The following is a 24033-nucleotide window of genomic DNA, read 5'->3' as shown; positions in this document are numbered from 1 at the left end:
TATGGACTATGTGTTTTGCCTTACAGAAGCTTTTCAGCTTTATGAGGTCTAATTTATTAATTGTTGATCTTAGTGTCTTCACTATCAATGTTCTGTTCAGGAAGTTGTCTACAGTGCCAATAAATTCAAAACACTCAGTTTCTCTTCTGTCTGGTTCAGTGTATCTGGTATTAACCAGAGGTCTTTGATCCACTTGGACTTGAGTTTTTTTAAGGGTGATAGTTATGGATCTATTTGCATTTTTCTACATGCATATGTCTAGTTACATCAGCAATATTTATTAAAGATGCTTTCTTTTTTCCATTGTGTATTTCTGGCTTCTTTATAAAAAAGAAGTAAAGGTGTGTGGATTTACATACAGGACTTTAATTTGATTCCATTAATCAACAAGTGTTTTATTTCATTACCATGCAATTTCTATTACTATACCTCATCGTAGAGAATGAAATCAGGGATGGTGATTCATCCAAAAGTTCTTTTATTGTAGAGAATTGTGGGGTTTTTTTGGTTGTTGTTTTTTTTCCATGTGAAGTTCAGTATTATTGTTTTAAGGTCTGTAAAGATTTGTGTTGGAAATTTGATGGGGTTGTGTTGAATTTGTAGATTACTTTTGGTAGGATGGCCATTTTTACTATGTTGGTACAAAATTGTACCAACCCATGAGCATAGGCAATCTTTCCATTTTCCCATATGTTCTTCGATTTCCTTCTTCAAAGACTTATAGTTTTTGTCATATAGGTCTTTCACTTACTTGATTAGAGATACACCAAGATATTTTATATTATTTGTAGCTATTGTGAAGGGTGTTGTTTCCCTGATTTATTTCTCATTCCATTTGCCATTTATATATAGGAGGGCTATTGAATTTTTTTTAGTTAATCTGGTATCCAGATATGTTGATGAAGGTGTTTATCAACTGTAAGAGTTTTGTAGTAGAATTTTTTGGGTCACTTATATATATACTATCATATCATCTGCAAACAGTGAAAGTTTGACTTTTTCCTTTCCAATTTGTATCCCCTTGATCTTCTTCAATTGTTTTTATCTTGAATAGATATGGAGAGAGTGCACAACCTTTTCTTGTTTCTGAGTTTAGTGGAATTGCTTTCAGCTTCTCTTCATTTAATGTCATACTATTTATCTTTAAACCTTCTTTATGACAACCCTTAGTGTAGAAACTTTGTGTGGTTTAGGTACCAGGGTGACTATGATCTCAAGAAATGAGTTTGGCAATGTTCCTTCTGTTTCTATTTTGTGGAATAATTTGAACAGCCTTGGCATTGGCTTTTTGAAAATCTGGTAGAATTCTGCACTAAAACCAGCCTTTCCCCATTCAGTAGGCTGCCTTTTTGTCTTATTGACTGTGTCCTTTGCTTTACAGAAGCTTCTCAGTTTCAGGAGGTCCCATTTATTGTTGCTCTAAGTGTCTGTGCTACTGGGATTGTATTTAGGAAGTGGGGTCCTGTACCCGTGCATTGAGGACTTCTTCTCACTTTCTCTTCTATGAGGTTCAGTGTGGTTAGATTTATATTGAGGTCTTTAATCCATTTGGACTTCAGTTTTGTTCATGGGGATAGATAATGGATCTACTTTCATTCGTCTACATTTTGAGATCCAGTTATGCCAGCACCAATTGTTGAAGGTGCTTTCTTTTTTCCGTTGTGTAATTTTAGCTCCTTTGACAAAAATCAAGTGTTCATAGGTTTGTGGGTTAATATCCGGGTCTTCGATTCTATTCCATTGGTCAACCTCTCTGTTTTTATGCCAATATCAAAGTGTTTTCATTACTGTAGCTTTGTAATAGAGTTGATGTCAGGGATGGTGATGCCTCCGGAAGTTCCTTTATTGTACAGGACTAATTTGGCTGGCCTTGTTTTTTGTTTTTTTCATAAGAAGTTAATTGTTGTTCTTTCAAGCTCTGTGAAGAATTGTGTTGGAATTTTAAGGGTGATTGCATCGAATCTATAAATTGCTTTTGGTAGGATTGCCATTTTTACTATGTTGATCTACCTACCAAAGAGCATGGGCGATCTCTCCATTTTCTGGTGTCCTTTTTAATTTCTTTCTTCAAAGTCTTAAACTTCTATTCAAATAGATCTTTCACTTCTTTGGTTAGTGTTACCCCAAGATACTTAGTTATTTTTGACTATTGTGAAAGGTGATGTTTTGCTGATTTCCCTCTCAGCTTCTGTATCATTTGTATATAGGAGGGCTACTGATTTTTTAGTTGATCTTGTATTCTGTCACATAATTAAAGGTATTTACCAGCTTTAGGAGTTCACTAGTAGAGTTTTTGGGGTCACTTATATATACTATCATATCATCTGCAAATAACAGAAGTTTGACTTCTTTCTTTCCAATTTGAATGCCTTGGTCTCCTTTTGTTGTCTTATTGCTGTTGCTAAAACTTCAAGAACTATGTTGAAGAGGTGTAGAGAGAGTGGATAGCCTTGTCTTGTTCCTGATTTTAGTGGAATAACTTTGAATTTCTCTCCATTTAATTTGATGTTGGCTGTCTGCTTGCTGCACATTGCTTTTATTATATTTAGATATGTTCCTTGTATCCCTGATCTCTCCAAGGCCTTTATCATGTAAGAGGTGCTGGATTTTGTTGAATGCTTTTACAGCATCTAATGAAATGATCATATGATGTTTTTCTTTCAATTTATTTATATGATAGATTACATTGATAGATTTTTGTATGTAGAACCAGCCCTACATCTCTGGGATGAAGCTGACTTGATCATATTTTTTTGATGTGTTCTTGGATTCGGTTTGTCAGTATTTTATTATCCATGCTCATGAGTGGAATTGGTCTGTAATTCGCTTTCTTGATTGAGTCTTTGTGTGGTTTTGGTATCAGGGTAACTGTAGCTTCATAAAAAAAGTTTGGCAATGCTTCTTCTGTTTTTATTATGTGGCACACTTTGAGGCATATTGGTATTAGCTCTTCTTGGAAGTTCTGGTAGAATTCTGCTTTAAAATCATCTGGCCCAGACTTTTTTCCTTTGGGAGTTTTTTGATGAGAGCTTCTATTTCCTTGTAGTTTATAGGTCTATTTAAATTGCTAACCTGCTCTTGATTTAATTTTGGTATATAGTATCTATCCAAAAAAATTGTTCATTTCTTTTACATTTTCCAATTTTGTGGAGTACAGATTTTTGTAGTAAGACCTAATGATTCTCTGAATTTACTCAGTGTCTGTTGTTATGTCTCCCTTTTCATTTCTGGTTTTGTTAATTTGGATGCTCTCTCTCTGTCTTTTGATTTGTTTGGATAAGGGTTTGTCTATCTTGTTGATTTTCTCAAAGAACCAACTCTTTGTCTCATTGAATCTTTGATTGTTTTCTGTGTTTTCATTTTGTTGATTTCATCCCTCAGTTTGATTATTTCCTGTCTTCTACTCCTCCTGAGTGAGTCTGTTTCTTTTTTTTTCTAGAGCTTTCAGGTGTGCTGTTAAGGCACTAATGTGAGCTTTCTCCGTTTTCTTTATGTGGGCACTTAGTGCTATGAATTTTCCTCTTAGCACTGCTTTCATAGTGTCCCATAGGTTTGAATACATTGTGTCTTAATTTTCATTTAATTATAGGAAGTCTTTAATTTCTTTCTTTATTTCTTCCTTAACCCAGGGGTGGTTCAGTAGCTCACTGTTCAATTTCCATGAGTTTGTAGGATTTCTGAGAGTAGTATTGTTGTTAAATTCTAACTTTAATCTATGGTAATCAGATAAGACACAGGGGGTTACTCCAGTTTTTTTAAAATCTGTGGAGGTTTGCTTTGTTACCAAGTAAGTGATTGATTTTAGATAAGGTTTCATGAGGTGCTGAGAAAAAAGTACATATTTTGTGTTTTGCTGGAATGTTCTATAGATATCTGCTAAGTCAATTTGATTCATTACATCTGTTAGTTCTCTTATTTTTCTGTTAATTTTCTGTCTAGTTGACCTATCCATTGGCGAGAGTGGAGTGTTGAAGTCTCATACTATTCATATATGGGATTTGATGTGCGATTTAAGTTTTAGTAATGTTTCTTTTACATATATGGGTGCTCTTGTATTAGGGGCATATATGTTCAAGACTGAGACTACATCTTGATGGATTATTTCTGTTATGAGTATAAAGTGTCCTTCTCCATCTCTTCTGATTGATTTTAGTTTGAAATCTATTTTGTTAGATACTAGGATAGCTACACCCACTTGTTTCTTAGGTCCATTTGATTGGAAAACCTTGTACCAACCCTTTACTCTGAGGTAGTGTCTGTTCTTGAAGTTGAGGTGTGCTTCTTGTAAACAGTAGAAGTCTGGATTCTGTTTTCCTATCCATTCTCTTAGCCTGTGTCTTTTTATAAATACATTGAGTTCATTGATATTAAATGATATTAATGACCAGTGAGTGTTCACTCTGATTATTTTTCAGTAGTAGTGTTTGTGTGTTTCCCTTCTTTGGGTTATGCTGGTGGGGGGTTATCAGATGTCTGTGTTATTGTGGGTATAGTTAGCGTCCTTGGGTTGGAGTTTTCCTTCTAGTACTTTATGTTGGGCTGGGTTTGTGGATACGTGTTCTTTAAATCCATTTTTGCCATGGAATATCTTGTTTTCTCCATTGATGGTGATTGAAAGCTTTGCTGGTTATAGTAGTCTGGGCTTGCATCTATTGTCTCTTAATGTCTGCAGCACATCTATCCAGAACCTTCTGACTTTCATGGTTTCCATTGAGAAGTAGGGTGTAATTCTTATAGGTTTACCTTTATATGTTACTTGACTTTTTTCTTTGTAGCTCTTAATATTTTTTTTTTTGGTTTTTCGAGACAGGGTTTCTTTGTAGCTTTGGAGCCTGTCCTGCAACTAGCTCTTGTAGACCAGTCTGGCCTCAAACTCACAAAAATTCACCTTCCTCTGCCTCCCAAGTGCTGGGATTAAAGGTGTGAGCCACCACCACCTGACTTGATATTTTTTCTTTATTCTGTATATTTTGTGTTTTGATTATTATATGGGTAGGGGATTTTTTTTTTATCCAGTCTACTTGGTGTTCTGTAAGCTTCTTGTACCTTCATAGGGATATCCTTCTTTAGGTTGAGTTCTTCTTGATCTGTTCTATATTGTCAATATCTGTCTCTGAAAGTCTTTGAGGTCTCTATAAGCCTTCTCTCTATAAGTCTCTATAAGTCTTCTCTCCTGCTCTCCTGGTGCTGTCTCTTGGTCCCCTCAGTATTATAGCCAGCTCTCAGCTCTTAGATGGGATGTGGTTAGTAGCTTCGGGAGTCCAGTGGATAGGTTTGGGTTTGGGGGAGCCTACCCACAAGAAACTCCCTGCTGACTGACTAGAAAAGTCAAGGGAGTTGGGAAAGGGGCCTGGGGTTTTGTCCCACTGTGGAGGTCCTAGAGATTGGGGTGTCCCTCCATGTAGCTGTTCACTCACCTCTTAAGTCCCCTCAGTATTGGAGCAAGCTGTGTTTCAGAGTTCCACTGAGGTTGCAAGAGGATAGGCAGGTTTGGCGGCAGGGTGGTTCCAGTAGCTTGGAGTGGCCTCTGGATGGGGTTGGATTTTGGCGGAGCGTACCAACAGGAAACTCCCTACTGGCTGGCTAGGAAAAGTCGAACCATTTTGTTAGTTTTGATATTCTTTCTCTGTCTTTTAGTTAGTTTGAATAGGAGTTTGTCTATGAACCAACTCTTTGTTTCATAGATTCTTTGTATTTGTATTGTTCTCTTTGTTTCTAAATCACTGATTTTAGCCCTGAGTTTGATTATTTCCAGCCATCTACTCTCCTTGGGTTTGCTTGCTTCTTTTGTTCTAGACTTTCAGGTGTGCTGTTAAGTTGCTAGTATGAGCTCTCTCCGATTTCTTTATGTAGACACTTAGTGCTGTGATCTTTTCCTTTTAGCACTACTCCCATTGTGTCCCGTAAGTCTGCGTATGGCACACCTTCATTTTCACTGAATTCTAGGCTTTCTTTGATTTCTTTCTTATTTCTGCCTTGACCCAGTAGTCATTCCGTAGAGAGGTTTTCAGCTTCTCTGAGTTTTTAGGATTGCTGATGTTTCTTTTGTTGAAATCCAGCTTTAATCAGGGGGGTTCTCATATATGCAAGAGGTCATTTCAGTTTTCTTGTATCTGTTGAGACTTGCTTTGTTACTGATTTTGGAGAACGTTGTGTGAGGTGCTGAGAAGAAGGTATATTCTTTTGTGTTTCAGTGAAATGTTCTGTAGATATCTGTTAGGACCATTTGCTTCATAACATTTAGTTGTTGTCTGGATAAACTGTCTGTTGGTGAGAGCGGGGTATTGAAGTCTTCCATTACCAATGTGTGAGGATTGAAGTGTGGTTTAACCCTTAGGAATCTATCTTCTACACACATTGGCTCCCTTGTGTGGACTTTGGTGGAGCAGGGGATCTCCGCCCAAGTTGGGGGTTGTGACATGGTGACAAGAAGGAGAGGGGACATTGGGGATAGTGGGGGAGGGTGCAGAGCGAATAGATAGGGTTCAAGGGCTAGCAGCCTATCTGGAGTTCTGCTAGTGTGATCTCTAATCCAGTATGGAGTCTCCTCTTGAGTTCACCTACCTGTGTGTCTGGCTGGTGTGGCCTGCACTTGAACCGGATTTAAATAGTATTAATGAATTATTTTAACAGGGAGAATTATAAAAGTGTATCAGAGAACTTTTCATGTTTTGTATCGGTTAAAAGATTATGACAGTGGGCTGGGAGATGGCTCTGTGGGAAAAGTACTTGCTATGCAATTGTGATGACCAGGTCAGTTCCTCCAAGGCTGCACAAACATCTGGCAAATCCACAGTCTACCTGTAATTCCCATGCTTAGAAAGCAGAGACAGGGGTCCCGAAAACAAGCTCACTGGTTATACTAGCCAGCCATATAGGGGAACTCTGAGTTCAGGTGGGAGACCCTGTCTCAATATGTGTGGCAGAGAGTGATCAAAGAAGACCTTTAGCCTACACATGCACACATATGTGCAACAACGCACATACATGTACACCACACACACAAAATATTTAATAGTGTCTGATATTTAATATTTAATAAAAAAGAAACAAAGGCAAGATCTAAAAGACAACACACAAAATGATGATTTTAAAATTCTACAAGTGTATGAAAACTTATTTAAGATTTTTTTACAATTATAGATAAGCAAAGTAAAACAAAACTGAGAATAGAGGCATCCCCATTATTTTCAAGAACTGTCTAAAAGTGAAGTATTATTTTTTTTCCCTCCTAAGAAAGCATACATTTTTAAAGTGATCGTTTTCATTTCCAGTTATGAACAGACCTGGTCAAGTACAGAGTGAAAAATAAGCCAGACCTGAGCTGTCTCTACCAGCGATTAAAGTCTGAGAAGCAGACATGTAGTCACATGGGACAATCGCTGTACCCCATGAGCTGAAGCTGCTGGGCCTCAGAACTGTCGAGGGGATCTTGTTCACACTGGTACCCCAGATGCCCTTCCTCTCTAGGACAGGAAGATTCCGAACTGGCACAGGAGGCCCCAGGGCGTTGCAAGCTTAGTTAAGGCTTTTGGATTTTCCATGTGTGACCTCTTTATGGTCTTAAACAGTAAAACCGACTTGTTGCTGTTGGGCGCATGGACCGGAGTAAAGACTGTTCTGAGAGCAGTTTGCAATGTGTACAGGCTTTGAGACACCCTTTAACCCCTTCATATTTAGAAGCGTATCCTAAGGAAACCTACTGTTCCTCACTGTGACCAGAATACCCGACAGGAATGATGTAAGAGAAAATGGATCTTTCTGGGGTCATGGTTTCAGGTGGTGGTTCTTTCTGTCATGGCTGAGAAGGCATGCCTAGCAGAGCAGGTCAAATCAAGAAGTAGACAGATTCCAGCCAGTCCAAAGTTTCTAGAACCTTCTAAAATAGTGCCACCAGCTCAGCAGTAAGCCTCCAATTCACATTGTTTGGAGAGACACTTCATCTCCAAACCAAAATAAGAATAATCATATTTCAGTTGAGAATTTATTTGCAAAGATCTTACCACACTGTCTTTAGGAATCTCAAAAATAAGGAGAGTATCATCTCATAGAATACCATGCTTTTGTTAAAGACAAAAATCAAAGGAAACTATCATACAGTATGATGCTAAATATGATAATTCATTACAAAGGAAATATTAGAAACATTCACATTAGTCAGGCAAAATTTTTATTTATGAAGAATTTTTCTTTTTGTTTTATAAGTTTTCCTATGGTTTAGTTCAGTGTCTGGTTTCTGGAGTAATAAATGTCTGTTTTAGGTTTCATTTATCAATGGCAGAATTATTCATATATATATGATATATATGTGATACCTATAAAATTTCTTATCTTAAAAATTTATTTTATTTACCCTACTCCTTTTTTTTTTATAAAACTGAGACACGTGGTACATTTTTCAGGGGCATAGTATGTGTACATGTTTCTAGGAAGTCATCCATTTCTCCTTTACTTCCCCATCCTCTTGCAGGCATTTGCCTGGTGGCCAGACTTATTGGCTGAGCACGCAGAGAAGTTTTGGGCTTTATTCACGGTGGATATGGATACCGCACTGGAGGCCCAACCTCAAGACTCCTGGGATAGCTTCCCTCTTTTCCAGCTACTTAACAACTTCCTCAGAAATGACAGTGAGTACTTGCATTCCCCTTCCTATATGAAATGGCAAGGGGTGGCTACATATTATCTGTGAGTGTAACATGAGGACCGGCTAGTTTGTTGGGGTTTCTGTCCCTCCCTGTACCCCACAACCAACAAATCCCAAAGAAAATCACACATAGTCTACATTAGGTTATAAACTGATTGGCCCGTTAGGTCAGGCTACTTATTAGCTCTTAAAACTTATGTTACCCCATTATCCTTATCTATGTTAGCCATATGGCTTGGTACCTTTTTCAGTTGTCAGCTCACATGCTGCTGCTTCTGTGATCTGTGCAGGAGTGGCGGAGTGAGCTTCCTCCTCCCTAGTCTTCTCCTGTTCTCATTGCCCCGCCTCTACTTCCTGTCTGGTTGACCCGCCTATACTTCCTGCCTGGCCAATCAGCGCTTTATTAAAATACATGATTGACAGAGTACAGATAATTTTCCCACACCATGTGAGTATGTATGTACATAGTCCAAGTTGGATCTCAATTAGAGTCAACATGGATAACAGAGTGCTTATTGACCTTGCTTGAGTCTCTCGGGCCAGAGTCTGTGGGGAATGACACATCGCATCCTTCCTCGAACTTCAGAACAACTGCTCTCTGGAATAGACAGCTTCCTCAGGGCACCTTGAGGATCAGAAAAGCCCATATAGTCTGGCACTGACCAAGTACTTAAAGCTGCATGCGTCTCAGAGAGACGCTTCGGGTGTCAAGATTCCCTTTTAACAAGCACCATGATTGAAATGTTTTCCTGAGAGTGAATTTATCTCCTCAGGTGACTGTAAAATATTGTTACGTGTATTACTTGTTCATTCATATTTAGAAATCAAAGAGAAAATAAGGGTCCTCTATTGAGACTGTTTCCCAGTATAATAATAACTTCCGTAGTTATTCCAGTAGGTGGTCTAGGACCAGTGTGAACTTGGCTTTTATTCAAGTAGTAGTATATAGATTCCTAAACCATTTCTATGATGGGCTTTTCCATGATCCCCAGACCCAGTTTAGTTTAGTTACCAGTAGCTGCTCTTACCCTCTGTGTGGAGGTGAGGACGCTCATTCCCTACTTAGTACAGTGCTTGCTGTTATATGCCTGCTGAATTCTGCCTCCTAGAATCTGGTTGTGATTGTCCTTGATCTTACGGAAATCTTTTTGCTTGAGTTTTCTGTTATCCTAGATCATTTAAATTTCCTTCACACAACAGACCTTTAACCTTTCTGAGTGTACCTCACTCCATTTCTGTAGGTAACTTTAAAGTTTGGTCCTCAGAACTCTGGTCATTCTATCCCCTGGGTTACACAGACTCCTTGCCTCTCCATTGCCAAAGGCTGGTCTCTCTCCATCCATGCTTTCTGTACAGACAGAACTTTCTGGATCTTCAAACTCCAAGTCAGTTTGTTCTCTCTTTGAAAAGCATTATTGCATTCTTTCCCTTTAAAAGTTGAATCTTAGTCTTCACAGTTTTGGCTTCAATTTTTTAAAATTATTCTTTGGTTTGGTTCATTGTTAGGAGCTGATATCTATCTTTCTATGGTTATTCATCCCTTTGAGGCTACTCCTCTCAAACTGAGAAACTCATGTGGATATGAAAGCATGATGCTGTACTCCCCAGGTGCATCCCAAATTTTAGCATCAGCCAGACCAAGAACCCTGCAATAGTGAGAAAGGCATCATGTTATATGGTCCTTAACAGCATGGGCTTCAGTTCCATAGACTCATATCTCCGCCACTTGACCTTTGACAGCAGTTAATCTCTCTAGGCTAGCCGGTCTTTATTTACAGAAGGACCAGGGTAATTACACTCACAGGGTCATTGGTGGTGAGGATGAATAGGATTATGACTCACATGCAATAGATGCTAAGGAGGTATCATGGATACTGTGGGCTTTCTGTCTGTAATTTCAGTACTGAGTATTACTGTCAACTTATCCATTCTATTCTGTTTCATTAAATTTCCAGAAAGTGTTTATTGTGAACACAAAGAACTAAGAGACAATTTCTACTTCCGATTTAGCCACAACGTCTGTGCTCAGGAGTGCCTAATATATTTAATTGTCCACATTGAATCATTCATTTTGCATGTCAGCCTCAGCCAGCTCTGAAAAGCCAGCTCTGTTTCTTTCTAACAGACAGAGGCTCTGGAAACCTCCCATTTCTTGTTGCCTGTATTCATTGACAGTCTGCTGACAAAATGGAGATCTGCTTTAAAAAACACACACACACACACTTTATCTTTTATGTATAACATTAGGCACATGAATTATGTATTAGGGCAGGGCTAAATAAGTATAGACATCTTTTTGAGGCTGCTTCCTCCATTTGAACAAAAACACAAGAATAAGCGGGACTTGGGGTTATGAGGAACTGAGTAATTCCAGTGTTATAGAAGTGGAAACGGGTATATCAGTGAGCATCACTGGCTGACTGCCTAGCATAAGCTGCAAAATCCAGACCAACAAGTAACACTGTCTCAAAAAGCAGTTCCTGAGGAAGGACACTGGAATGGCCCCTGTCCCCCACCCTTATGTGCACATGAACAAATGTGCATATACACACAAAGAAGTAACCGTATTAATTATCTCTGTTGGTGTTTATTCAAAAAGAGTAGTTAGTTAATGTTCACATTCAAACAGTAAAGATGATAAAGCATATAAGTTATGTAAAATAACGATTTTTCATATAGGAAAGTAAAATAGTATATAGATTTCTTGAATTTTTTTCTTGAATACTTACAAGTCCATCAATGTTTTAATATTGTTTTTATTTATTTTTGAGAAATATTCATGCATTTTCAAGTATAAGTGTTTGAAATATCAGAATGAGAATCTCAGCATTCTTTAATTTCCATTTTATTGTATATGTATATATGTGTGCCCCGGTATGTGTATGTATACCACAAGTATGCATGAGGCCACATAGGTCAGAAAAGGGCATCAGATCTCCGAGAATTGGAGCTATAGGAGTTGTGGGACCTGAGAACCAAATATGAGTCCTTTGTAAGAACAATAAGGGCTTTTAACCATTGAACATTCTCTCAAGACCCAAGAAAACCACAAGATTTTAATTTGGGGGTAGATTCATAAATATCAAATTCATGGTTTTTTAAATTCCACTTCTATTTTGTAATGTTTCCTTAAAATTAACTACAGTTTCGCACATATGGTACTATTTGGGTTATTTTGCTGTGCAGTCATAGATCCACAGAGAAGTATTTATTAGAGACCTCTTTGGGGCCCTGTCAAAATTGAGGGTGCCTGTGTCTTGGCTTGGATTTTGCGGTGATTAACAGATTTTAGAAAACATCAATTATTTCTGAGAAAAACAGCTCCTTCATGTAGTGAGGTAAATAAAAAGTTCCCCAGTGCCATAATTGCCTTTTGGTACTGGGAGATTGGTGCAGCCTAGGGAATTGAAGGAAGATGAACAATTTTCATCCCAAACTCACAAGTTTTGTTTCAAAAGCAAAGTCACTAAATAATTCTCTGTAGTTGCTAAAACATAATTTTTCCCCCCCTGGCTGTTACTATCACTTTTGACGATAATTAAGACAATTGTAAATAATCGTGTGCTTGTTTTATTACGTTCCTTTGATAGCGATTTGGTGAAATCTATTTAAATAGTTAGTGTCAACTTAAAGTGCCCTGAAATCATCCATTTTGAAATCCATGGGAAAACATTGTCTTTCCCTTAGTCCCCTTGAAAGGGAGATTTACATAACGGACATGCTATTGCAGTCTTTACCACATTGACCCAATTAGAGTTATTGTCCAAATCCCAATTAATTACAACTTAAACTAGCCAGGAACAGGAGCAGCAGAGACTCTGAGTATTCAATGTTGGGATGGGAGGTAATTTGCTGAATAAATGGTGCTTCCTTATACAGATGATTGTGTGCGGGGGAGGTGTGTGCTGCAGAGGGTGACCTGCTACTTACAGAGGATTTTAAATGATGATGGCGTGTTACCAATAAATAATTCATCTTATATTTGCTTTTCCAAAATGTAAAATGACTAAGACCATTCAAAATGAGATAGCAATTATTCTTTGTGCCTTATAGGTGAACCGCTTTTACTGTCCCCATAAGTTATTTTCCATCATTTTGTATTAAAATCTTTCTGCTTGTTATTTAAAATGAGCTGTTTTATCTTTTGACCTTTGGAGGAGGGGGTCCTAAGGAAGGACTCTTGGTTTTCCAGCTGAGGAAGCTGAGGCTGGTGAAGGCAGTGAGCCCGAGCAGGGCCTTAGCATACAGGGAGTTAGGGACAGAAGTGGGGCTGCGGCAAGATCACTTTGTCACCAGCTCAGCTTCATTCCTCAGTACCTAATCATATTCTGGGGGCATGTATATAACAGTATTATCTTTTAAAGAATTCCTTGAGCTTTTAATTTTAACTTAGAAAATACTTTTAGGGCACTGGGTAATGCGGACAGAAGGTTATCAAGTACAGAAAGGGTCAGGTAAAGGAATGGATTATCTGAGCATACAGGTTAGGAACATCTGCGACAAGATTTCCAGGGGAAATTAGTGGAGAAAGGGAACAAAGACCTCAACTTCAGCGTCTCTTTGAAGGAGGAGAAAGATGTTCTGTCTGAGGTGTGTGACTTCCGTTGTAGAAGGAGGAGAAAGACGTTCTGTCTGAGGTGTGTGACATCCCTTGCAGCTAACAATGTCGAGAGCACATTGGCGCTTTGAGAACACTCGGAGATGAAATGTGCTTTTCCTCAGGGGGAAGGTACCAGCTGCATCCCGCTTTTAACAACTCTCCCCAACCTCCCACCCTCACAGCCTCACCCACGGATTCCCAGAGCAGAGCTGGTGAGGTAAACAAACTTGGGTTCCCTTCCTGGCCAAAAAAGACGGAGCTTCTGCTTGCCTTCCAGGCCGCCTCTGTGTACCCCATCTGCTCCCCCAACTAGAGATAATGAGATAGGCAGTCATTTTAAGAGGGATCCAGGGAAGCACATTTGGAAGAGAGGTGAAGGAAAAGTTGAAGGGAAAACAAATGTCCTCCTAATGAAGCAATTACTGTGATAGTTAAATGATAGCTAAATGACTACAAGGCAACTACAAATAGAGTCTACCCTGGCATAGTCTTCTCCCCAATTGTCCCGGGGAGAATAGACCCAGCAGTGACCACTCCTGACGAATGAAAGGCATCCACAAATGGCACCGTTCGCTTCTTTCAGCACTCCTGAAAGGCAGGCCCTTGCAGAGAGTCACCTTTTAATCTGTGGATATGCTAGCAAGTGGCAAATGACCATTCTACTGGGAACTGATTCCCAAGCGAAAAATACCACGGTGCTTCTTCCTTAATTAACAGCCTTTTCACATTGCTAGCACATTAAAGCCAGCCCGAAGAACACCCGTGCTTATGTAATCAATGTCACAGCGTCTCTGCCTAAAGGAATAATAAATGTTCGGGCTCGGCGCTAAGTGAAAACCTGTTCCCCAAGACTTTCACCTCCATAAAGATGGGCTCATAAAAATCGAAAAAGGGAAAAATTGGAATTTGGTCTCATGAGGATAAAAAGGCTAGTGTTAATAATTAACAAGGAGAGTGAAGAGGAGTCAAATTAGCCATAATAGAGCCCAGAGTGACTGGCAAAGTCACCTCTCATTATCAAAAAACTCATTAAGAAATGAAGAGGTGGAAATCCCGCTGGGTTATTCTCACACTTAGGCGGTATCAGAGATTATTTTTCAAATTTCTTTCAAATGAAGAACTGTTAGGTCACCATATTGTATATTAGGTTAATCTTCAAGCTTTGAAATATGAAGGACTGACACCTGCGTGTCATTCCACCCCCAGTGCTTAAATGAGCTGTGTGTCTGAAGTCCACGAAACGGTGTGTATAGAGTTATCTGTATATACATACACAGGGAACAATGCAGAAAGGCTATAAATTTTGCTTTACACCTTGGTTGTATGCCAGCAGTTTTAGGGATAGCTCCTCTCAAAGGATGGGATGACCACCCAGCAGGAAAATGTATTAAAGTCTAATCCCTAGAGATGATTGAATTTTAAATTGTACAACAGAATTTATTCTCCTGAACAGAATATGAAAAGAGTTATAAAAGCAGCAGACAGTAGCATCATTCATCCTTGGAATTCCACGGGACAACTCCAGTTTCTATGTCTCATGTAGACATTTCTGAAACAATTTCAAATCTACATTTGCTTTACTTAGGGTTTGCTTGCTTCAAGGTAACAACCTGTTCTAACAGGTGCCTGTGTCCGTCACAGAAGATGTACAGAAACATTTATGAATTCTGCTTCTCAACCTCAAAAACCCAAGGCTTGCCTAACAATGAGCCTGCTACAGCCACACACACTTGCTTCCGCTACGGGAGAAGGTCTTGTGGAACCTGCCTGCAAGCATCAGAAAGCTGTGGCACATGAAATAAAATCAGACTTTCACCTCTGGCGCTGATGTTAAAGAATCTCACAAAGTCAGCCCAGGGACTGCTGGAGATGAAGGCATTGTCATCCTGAGCTTTGGCTAAAAATTCCTACTGAGTTGTGCCTGAATAAAACTCATATAAAAGAAAATATGTGGATAAAGTAAGACATGATTCCTGTCTCTAAGAAGCATGAAAACTTGTGGTCAAGAGGAACATTTCTATGTTACTAAATATAAAATAATAAATGATTATAAAAATATACAGCTCAGTCTGTTATAGCACCTGAAAGTTTTCATTATAGTTACAAAATTACATTTCTTATATTGATTGTATCCATTCAATAGGTATATTTACCTTTCTTACCCCCAAAGTAAGAAACATTGTAACATCTGAGCTTTCCGTTGCCACCTCTCTTTAGGTATATTATGTAATACTTGTATCTTTTTATGTCTTCTAGCAAGTGTCTTGAGAGGAAAGGAAGAATCGAATATGGTTTTAGGAATTTACTCTGGTGGTTAGCATATTAGTTAAATATTGGTAAACCATATAAAATTGCTTTTCAAAAATTTTAACTGATTGAAGCTAGCAAAACTCAGTGAGTAACCTTAGCTCAATTCTCAGAACCCGCATGGTGGAAGTGGAGAATTGATTCCAGTAAGCTGTTCTCTTATTTACACACACACACACACACACACACACACACACACACACACCACTCTATACACAAAAGTAAGTAAATAAGTGTGCTAAAATGTAAGTGAATGGTTAATGAAATCCACTGTGCTTTCTACTTAAGCTGAGTGGGAAGCTACCGTAACTTCTATTAGAAGGTGTATGCAGGAATCACACTTATTGAGTGTGCATTTAATATGCCAGGCTCTCGGCTGGGTGCACGACACTGCTGTCAGCCACAAGTCTCCTCACTTCCCTCCTGAAATGCCGACTCAGGTTTCCTGTACAGCTTGTCTTTGTTCTGTGCATATGTAAACCTGAAGAGTGACTATTAATTTTCTACCTTAATCCATTGTCTAAGTCTTCCTACATGTTGGTAGAATTTGTATTCCCTTCAATAATTATCTCATAGCAACGTCTCTTGGTTTGTCTTCTGGTTGGTGGTCTTTACTTTGTTTTGCGATCCATGAATTATACTTTTACTTATGAAATACTCAATTAGAGTTTAAGGGAGAATAATCATTCTTACCAGTAGTTCACTAATGCCAACTAATTGGAAGGCAGAACAGCAACATAAAAGTAGATTATATAGTTCAAGAGGGAGCATATATTTACCCTGAAAACAATACATGAACACTTCATTTGACTATTCATTTTACTCAGTAATCATTGTCTCAGTAATTTTTATTAATTAGATCATAGTTTAAAGTATGTTGAAATATTGCTATTAAAAGCCTCTGTCAAGCACTTTTTATTTATTAATTATTGGAGATGTTCAAACTAATTAGGCCCTCTGCATCCTGAGTTTTGCTTTATTTAAGCCTTTTTCTTCCTTTCCTGTTACTTTGACAAGTACCATAAGATATCATATCGGGCATGTTCCTTCACTCTCTAACAAGGTGATATTTCAGTACATGGAATCTTTGGAAAGAAATGATTATTTTGGTCAGTTAGGTACTGAACCTCCATTTAAGTTGCTGTAGCCATTTTTTTTTAAGATTCCAAGTCAATCCATGGCTCTTCCACATCTGCAGTACAATGTCAGAAATAATCTTGACACTGGGAGAAAGTGCCTGAGTTGGGCCACTGCGAGTTTGAAGCTAGTCTGGTCAACATCGAGGGTAGTAGACCAACAAGCCAGGACCGCACAGCAAAAAAAATGAGGAAGAAAGAAACCTCCTTGGATGAAGCCAGGTTGAAAACCTACCCTTTCCAGTGCATTGTTGCAATGGTGGCTTGTAAAGCCATAAGTTAGACAGATGACGGCAGCAAATCCTTACCAAGGGAGAAGATTCCTGATGCCTCAGGCTACCTCTGAGAGGGGCTTCTGTGTGATGGCAGGAGGGTGAGAGCTGGCAGATGGGCAGGCAGGGAAGAGCACATGGTGACTGACAGGTGTGAATTTCTGTAGCCGTGCTGTCCCACACTAGTGTGCTCTCCCTGCTTCTCACCTGCCTCTCCCTTCTTCCTGCTCTTTCCTCCCCACTCTCTATGTGCTCTTTCTCCCCTGCCTCTCCTTCCCTTCCCGTCTTCCCTCATCTGTTTCACTGTGCCCGTTCCCCCCATCTCTCTCTGCTTTTACTTCTCTCTAATTACAAACTAATGCTGTCAGTTTTTCTTAATTTTTTTTCAAATGTGGCTTGGGCAGCAGAGTCGGGTACCTGAACTGGTCTTGTCCCCGTATCCACACTGATGAATATCTTGCATATCACCATAGAACCTTCATCTGTCGATGGATGGAGATAGAGACAGAGATCCACATTGGAGCATTGGACTTAGCTCCCAAGGTCCAAATGAGGAGCAGAAGGAGGGAGAACATGAGCCAGAAAGTCAGGACCATGGCAGGTGTGTCCACCCACTGAGACGGTGGGACTGATCTAATGGGAGCTCACCAAGGCCAGCTGAACTGGGAGTGATGGAGCATGTGGCTGGCAATGAAGGCTGACTGAGAAGCCAAGGACAGTGGCACTGGGTTTTGATTCTACTGCATGGACTGACTTTGTGGGAGCCTGGTTTGTTTGGATGCTCACCTTTATAGACCTGGATGGAGGGGGAAGGACCTTGGACTTCCCACGGGGCAGGGAACCCTGACTGCTCTTAGGACTAAAGAGGGAGGGGGAGGTGGAAATTTTTAATAAATAAATAAAAAAACAGGAAAAAATGTGGCTTTTAAAAAATCAAAAAGAAAGGCAGGAGATATATCACATTGCTAGAACAATTACCTAGAACCTGAGTTCAGTCCCAGCACTACCAAAAATTAAAGACAAGTGTCAGCTGAAATTGGAGCAAACTTCTAGCCACAATTCATTATTTGTTATAGAAATTCACAAGAAGTATGGCTAATCTTCATTTTCTCCAGGTCATGCACGCAATAATAACATTGCTAGTAGTAATAACTGACCAAAAAATTCTATTTGTGCCATATCCATTAAAATAAGAAGTCTTCTTATCCAGTAGAAATTTTAGCAGCCAGATCTATGGATCATAATAGAATTTATCATGACGGTATCATCTAATAACATATCTTAAATAAAATATGAAGAATATACAGACCTCAATTAGCTATATAGCTGTCATTTGATGCAGTATTCCACAAAAAGATATAGTAGCTTGTTCTTGTATCCAAAATATTTATTCATTCATCAAACACCTAAACACTACTGTAAGCCAGGCCTGAGCTCAATACTGAGAAAACGTATGATCGCTACCTCAAGGACTAGTGCTGGTATAAGGAGGAAAGAGAGAAGATAACTGTAGAGCGAGAAAAAGACATCAACTAACAGGGCTTAAAAAATAAACATGGAAAAGCCAATAACCGGTCAAGGAAGAGGGGACAGAATAAAGTATTTGTAAAATAATATGAGGATTTGAGTGACTCAAGAAAATTAAGTTTATGCCACAGGAAATATGGGCCACAGGCACCAGAATGTGACTGGAGAGGCCATGGTAGGGTATCATTGAGGGCCTCATGTCTTGCTGACGCTTTCAGGATTGTTGGGAAGGCCACATGGAAGGACTGTACTGTTGGGAATGGGGCATAGTTTTACAATTTTTTTGTAAACCCTTTTGCTTGATGCTGTGAGCGGATGAGCTGACCAAAGGAAAAATCGGAACCCAAAGGTCAACTAGGAAATGACTGCGCGAGTCCTTGCAGACCAGAAGAACAGACAGAGTAGCAGAGATAAGCAGAGAGCCAAGCCGGTGCAAAGTGCTGGGGCCAGAAGACACACAGGTCTTGTTTACTGACTGGATGTAGGCAGTGAAGGAAAGACTGATACTCAACTCTGCGATGCTTGTGTACAGATGAGATTGGAAATCTCCACCTTGACTCAGGGGTAGGAATGCAGAAATTGGGAAATGTAATGCTTTTATTCATTATAATCTATTTAATTTATTAATTCTTTTCCACACAATGTTTTTGATCATATCTTGCCCCTCCCCCACATCCTCCCAGCTCTTCTTTATCTCCCTAGGCACTCCAAGCTATTTCTTTCACCTAAAAAAAAAAACCTAAATAAGTAAGACAAACAATGACAAAATAACAACAAAAAAGAAAGTCAAAACATACACGACAATGAAGCCAGTACTTTCCAAATATACTTAAAGACAACACTTGCTAGAAGTACCTGTGAGTCAACTGCCACTTCATTTTAGAATTATCGCAACATTTAATAACATCATTGACTAGTATTATTTTAGACTTCTGCCTTTTATTAAACTGTGAACTCACTGCCAAATCACCTGCTCTCTCTGTAAAGTAGCTTTTGACTTGAAGACTTGCAGGCTCATTTGTAATTGTAATAATTTGTCAGAATTGTTTACAGGTCTTGGAGTAGTAGAACGGTAACAGTGGTTAGCAGTATGCTCAGAAAGGAGATGCTGTGGATTTCTTGCTCCTTGTTTGTTTGCTTGTCAATGCTGCACTGTAAGAATAAAGTGTAGTCACAGTCGTGGTGGACAGCAGTGTAAAACTGTCTGGTTTTAATAAAGACGATATTGTCAGCCTACAGATTGTCTTACAAAAGCAATTCACTATATTTGTAGGTCTTAAGCTATTAATCCGCTGATACTAGGTGGACAGACGGACAGGTAGTCAGTCAGGCAATATTTTATGGTAACCTAAATAAAAGAATTGTGACTTTTATGACATAGAGAGATTAACATAACATGTGGTTTTGGTGTCAAATCCTGGTTCTATTGCCTAGTAACTGAATGACCTTAGGTAATTCTCTCTAAACTTCAGCTTTCTTTAAAATCTTCCTTTCTTCTTAGAGAGTTTGTGACAGTTAAGTGGCAGAATGTACAATACAACTTAACACAGTGTTTGACTCTCCAGAAATACTTAAATAGAGGAGGAGAAGAGATCTTAAGCAAAGATACAGTCCATAAGATTTCATTATATTTCTTAATTGGGCTGTCATAATGATTTTGATATTTCAGGTGAGAAACATATTATCCTTAAAGCTTGGTATCTTTATTTAGGTGACATCTGGTTAAAGGGTAACTGAATTACACGTTGGACTGTGTCTTCTAGTTCTGTGACTTGCATCTCTGGGAATAAATGAAATGCTTTCCTTCTGTGTACTAATGAAAACATGATAAGATTACATTAGTCTTCTCAATAATACATTTATCACTAAATATAATTTCTCTACTTGAATAAGAGACCTTTTGCATACCAATAAGCAAGAAAAGATTTCTTTAGTGGTATGCCTGTATACCCACAGAGATCAGAGGTCCAAGTTATGTGTATTCTTTAATTGCTTATACCTTATTTTTTGGAGATAGTATCTCCCAGTAAACCTGGATCTCCTGGATTCAACTAGATGGACCATCCAGGCAAGCCATGACATACCCCTTTTCCTGATTCCCAGCACTGAGTTTACAGATGTGCATCACTATGCCCAGCTTCTTACATAGATACTGAAGATCCAAACTCAGGTCCTCCTTTGTATGCAACAAGCACTTTTTCGAAAAAGAAAAAAAAAAGTAGATTTATTTGTTTGTCATTTGGTTTGTTTTTTAACTACAAGGAAAAACTAAGCCACATGACAGAACAAAATCAGTATTGTGCATCCTGGATCTACTTCACTCTCACAAGCCCATTTTTCTCTACCCTCTGACAAAATTATAAGCCACAGAAGTACACGTAGAGCATTCCCTAAACATGCTATGTTAGTAAATGGCATGTGCTTTGTCAAGGTCTTAAGACCATCTGTTCGTTTTTCTTTCCTTCATGGGTCTCTTATCTATATTCTTTTATTATTATTATTATTAAAAATTTCCACCTCCTTCCCGCCTCCGCCTCCCATTTCCTTCCCCCTCTCCCTGCCCCTCCCCCTCGCTCTCCAGTCCAAAGAGCAGTCAGGGTTCCCTGCCCCGTAGGATGTCCAAGGTCCTCCCCCCTCCATCCAGGTCTATAAAGGTGAGCATCCAAACAGACTAGGCTCCCACAAAGCTAGTCCATGCAGTAGAATCAGAACCCAGTGCCATTGTCCTTGGCTTCTCAGTCAGCCCTCATTGTCAGCCATATTCAGAGAGTCTGGTTTGATCACATGCTCCATCATTCCCAGTCCAGCTGGCCTTGGTAATCTCCCATTAGATCAGTTCCACCGTTTCAGTGGGTGGACACACCCCTCACAGTCCTAACTTCCTTGCACATGTTCTCCCTCCTTCTGCTCCTCATTTGGACCTTGGGAGCTCAGTCCAATGCTCCAATGTGGGTCTCTGTCTCTATCTCCATCCATTGCCAGATGAAGGTTCTATGGTGATATGCATGATATTCATCAGTGTGGCTATAGGACAAGGCCAGTTCAGGCACCCTTTCCTCTGCTGCCCAGGGAGCAAGCTGGGGACCTCTCCTAGGACACCTGGCTTGACTCTAGAGGGGTTCTCAGGTGTCTGTCTGTTCATTTTTATATAAAGAAAATAGCATGAGAAGATGTCATATTGGCTGTAAGACCAGGCTGTTGGAGTTTCTAGAGAGCAGACTTGGTATGGCTCAACATGTGCAGCTGTTCAGGTCTACTAAAGTGAAGGAAATTGATGAGAGATTATTTTTTAACATCTTCCACTCCTGACACCTTCGTCAAAGCTTCCTTCACCACCCTTTACTCAGAGCTTCTCACTGGCCACCTCTTCTCTTTTTTTTGATGACCTCCATTTGCCATACAGTGGCCAGAAAGACCAGGTCATGTCATTCCTTTACTGGCAAGTGCCATTGTGTCCAGAAAACTCCCACAGTGTCCTAGAACCTAGATTCCCCCCCTAAAACTACTCCTCCCTTTCCTGACAGTGTTCCTTATCTTTGTAGGATGCCAGCTCAACCCCCTTGAAGTTTTATGGTAGCTGTTTCTTCCACCCAGTAAACTCCCCCTTCCCCCCTGCTACAGAGCTCCATGGGAAACTTCTGATATTCAGACTAAATTTAAATCCCAGCTCATCTCTTCACATATGCCTCTCCTGACCAAGGACTGCGTGTGTGTGAGTTTGTACATATGTGTGTGTGCATCTGTGTTTTGAGACAGAGTTTCTCTGTGTAGCTCTGGCTGTCCTGAATCTCGCTCTGCAAATCAGACTGGCCTTGAACTCACAGAGATCAACCTGCCTCTGCTTCTCAAGTGCTGATTTAGTAACTATGTATTTTTAATGAGTATATTTTCAGTTTGAAGATATAAAGCTTTCATAAATGTGTTTAGGATATATTCATTTGAGAAACATTTACAATGCATACTAATACTAATCAAAACATTAAAATTCCTTCCATCTCAGTTAGCACTGCTTACTACTTTCCTCCAGAGTCTGTTCTTTCCAGGTGCAGCTTAGCCGCATCCTGTGACCTGTTTTAATGAAATTGTGACTTTTGCATGGAAAACATCAATCTCCAGGAAGTAATAGGTGCACCCTGTCCAACAGTCTTAAGCAAGTAGAACAAAATGTAAGACTTCTGCAGTTCTTCTACAGAAAGCGTTCCAAACCTTAATTCTTCAGACTAATGGGAAACTGAAAGATAAAATGTGCTATTTTTAAATACAGAGGTATCGCAAATGAACATGTAGGTCAGTGGTAGAGCGTTTACCTAATATACAAAAACCCTAGGTTCAGCCCGTAGAACCACCAAAAACACAAAAAGTAATGAACTAAATTGAATAATCAGAAACAAACCTCCAAGTACCTAAAAAACTCGTGACTCAGAATAGATATTCCTGGGGCCACAGCCATCCTCCCAAGTGAATGCAAAAGTATAGTTCTTAGATGTAATCAAGCTTACCTCACATAATTGAACAGGTTTAGCTTCTGCGTCCACAATACACAGCCTAGCAAGGGTATTCTGACTCTGCTTAATTGCTGCATTTACATGTGTCAGGACCTTCTGTGGAGGCAGCAGCTCCCTTGAATTTACAGTAAGTGGTCATGTGCCTATGTGTTAAATCTCTTAGGAAGTACAAACATACCACCTGCTTAGAACATTTTACAGAAATATAATCTATTTTTGTTTTGACAGCCATCTATGTAGGGCTAATTATAATTCTGAGATAATTTCCAGGATATGATATGCAATATAAAGAACAAAAATCCATTATCATCTATCTGTATTCTGTCCGTTTTCCCCTGTGAGACTTTTTAAGAAAAATATAATAATTTCGCCTATTTTTATTCCTGGGTAGCATACAGTCTCTCTCTGACAAATACTGTTTCTTCTTGCCTCTTCCAGCACTTTTGTGTAACGGGAAATTTCACAAGCATTTGCAAGAGCTCTTTGTGCCCTTGGTGGTGCGCTACGTGGACCTGATGGAGTCTGCCATCGCCCAGTCAATCCACAGAGGTTTTGAGCAGGAGACATGGCAGCCCGTCAAGTAGGTACTCCGGTGGCCACAGCGCGCCGGTCCTGGTCTTGACCTTAGGACTTTACATACAGCCGTCTGTGGTTATTGCTTATGGTGCCCCCTTCCCACGTTGTTTGTTTCTTTACAGGAATATCGCCAACAGTCTTCCCAATGTAGCTCTTCCAAAAGTTCCAAGTCTGCCTCTTAATCTTCCACAGATTCCTAGCTTTTCTACTCCTCCGTGGATGGCTTCTTTATATGAGTCCACGTGTGTATCCCTCACTTACTTCCTGGTGTTGTGTTAGCTAGTGCATGGCCTGGGCTGCCTTCCGTGCCGATGTGTTCCGAGTGCATGGCGTTTATCATTGTTGGTTGAGGAGTACTGTCTTTGGCTTTATGCGTTTGAGTGTTTTAAGCTATTAAGTTGAGCTTAGCATATTCATGATATGTGATAGAGGTTGAAAGAAAGAAGGCACACTGGTTTTATGTTGT

The 24033-nt window shown here is 39.5% G+C and overlaps 1 protein-coding gene across 9 annotated transcripts in view; it reads left to right on the top strand.

The window, feature by feature from the left end:
• The window catches only part of Cadps2 (calcium dependent secretion activator 2), a 535973-nt gene that overhangs the window by 445126 nt on the left and 66814 nt on the right, over window positions 1-24033 (top strand). For 5 of the 9 annotated variants that reach the window (XM_085683581.2, XM_048450971.3, XM_085683584.2 and 2 more), the window contains 3 exons: window positions 8471-8627; window positions 23430-23571; window positions 23690-23809. In XM_085683581.2, coding sequence (XP_085539707.2) covers window positions 8471-8627; window positions 23430-23571; window positions 23690-23809 — 419 coding nt within the window. The remainder of the gene's footprint in view (window positions 1-8470; window positions 8628-23429; window positions 23572-23689; window positions 23810-24033) is intronic. The other 4 variants (XM_048450976.3, XM_085683582.2, XM_048450977.3 and 1 more) reach the window with 1 other exon arrangement.

Source organism: Myodes glareolus, chromosome 25, assembly GCF_982192425.1.
Source record: "Myodes glareolus chromosome 25, mMyoGla1.1, whole genome shotgun sequence".
In the NCBI taxonomy this organism is placed as follows: Eukaryota; Metazoa; Chordata; class Mammalia; order Rodentia; family Cricetidae; genus Myodes; species Myodes glareolus.
The sequence above is the reverse complement of the archived record's forward strand: the minus strand, read 5'-3'. Positions and strand labels throughout refer to the sequence as shown.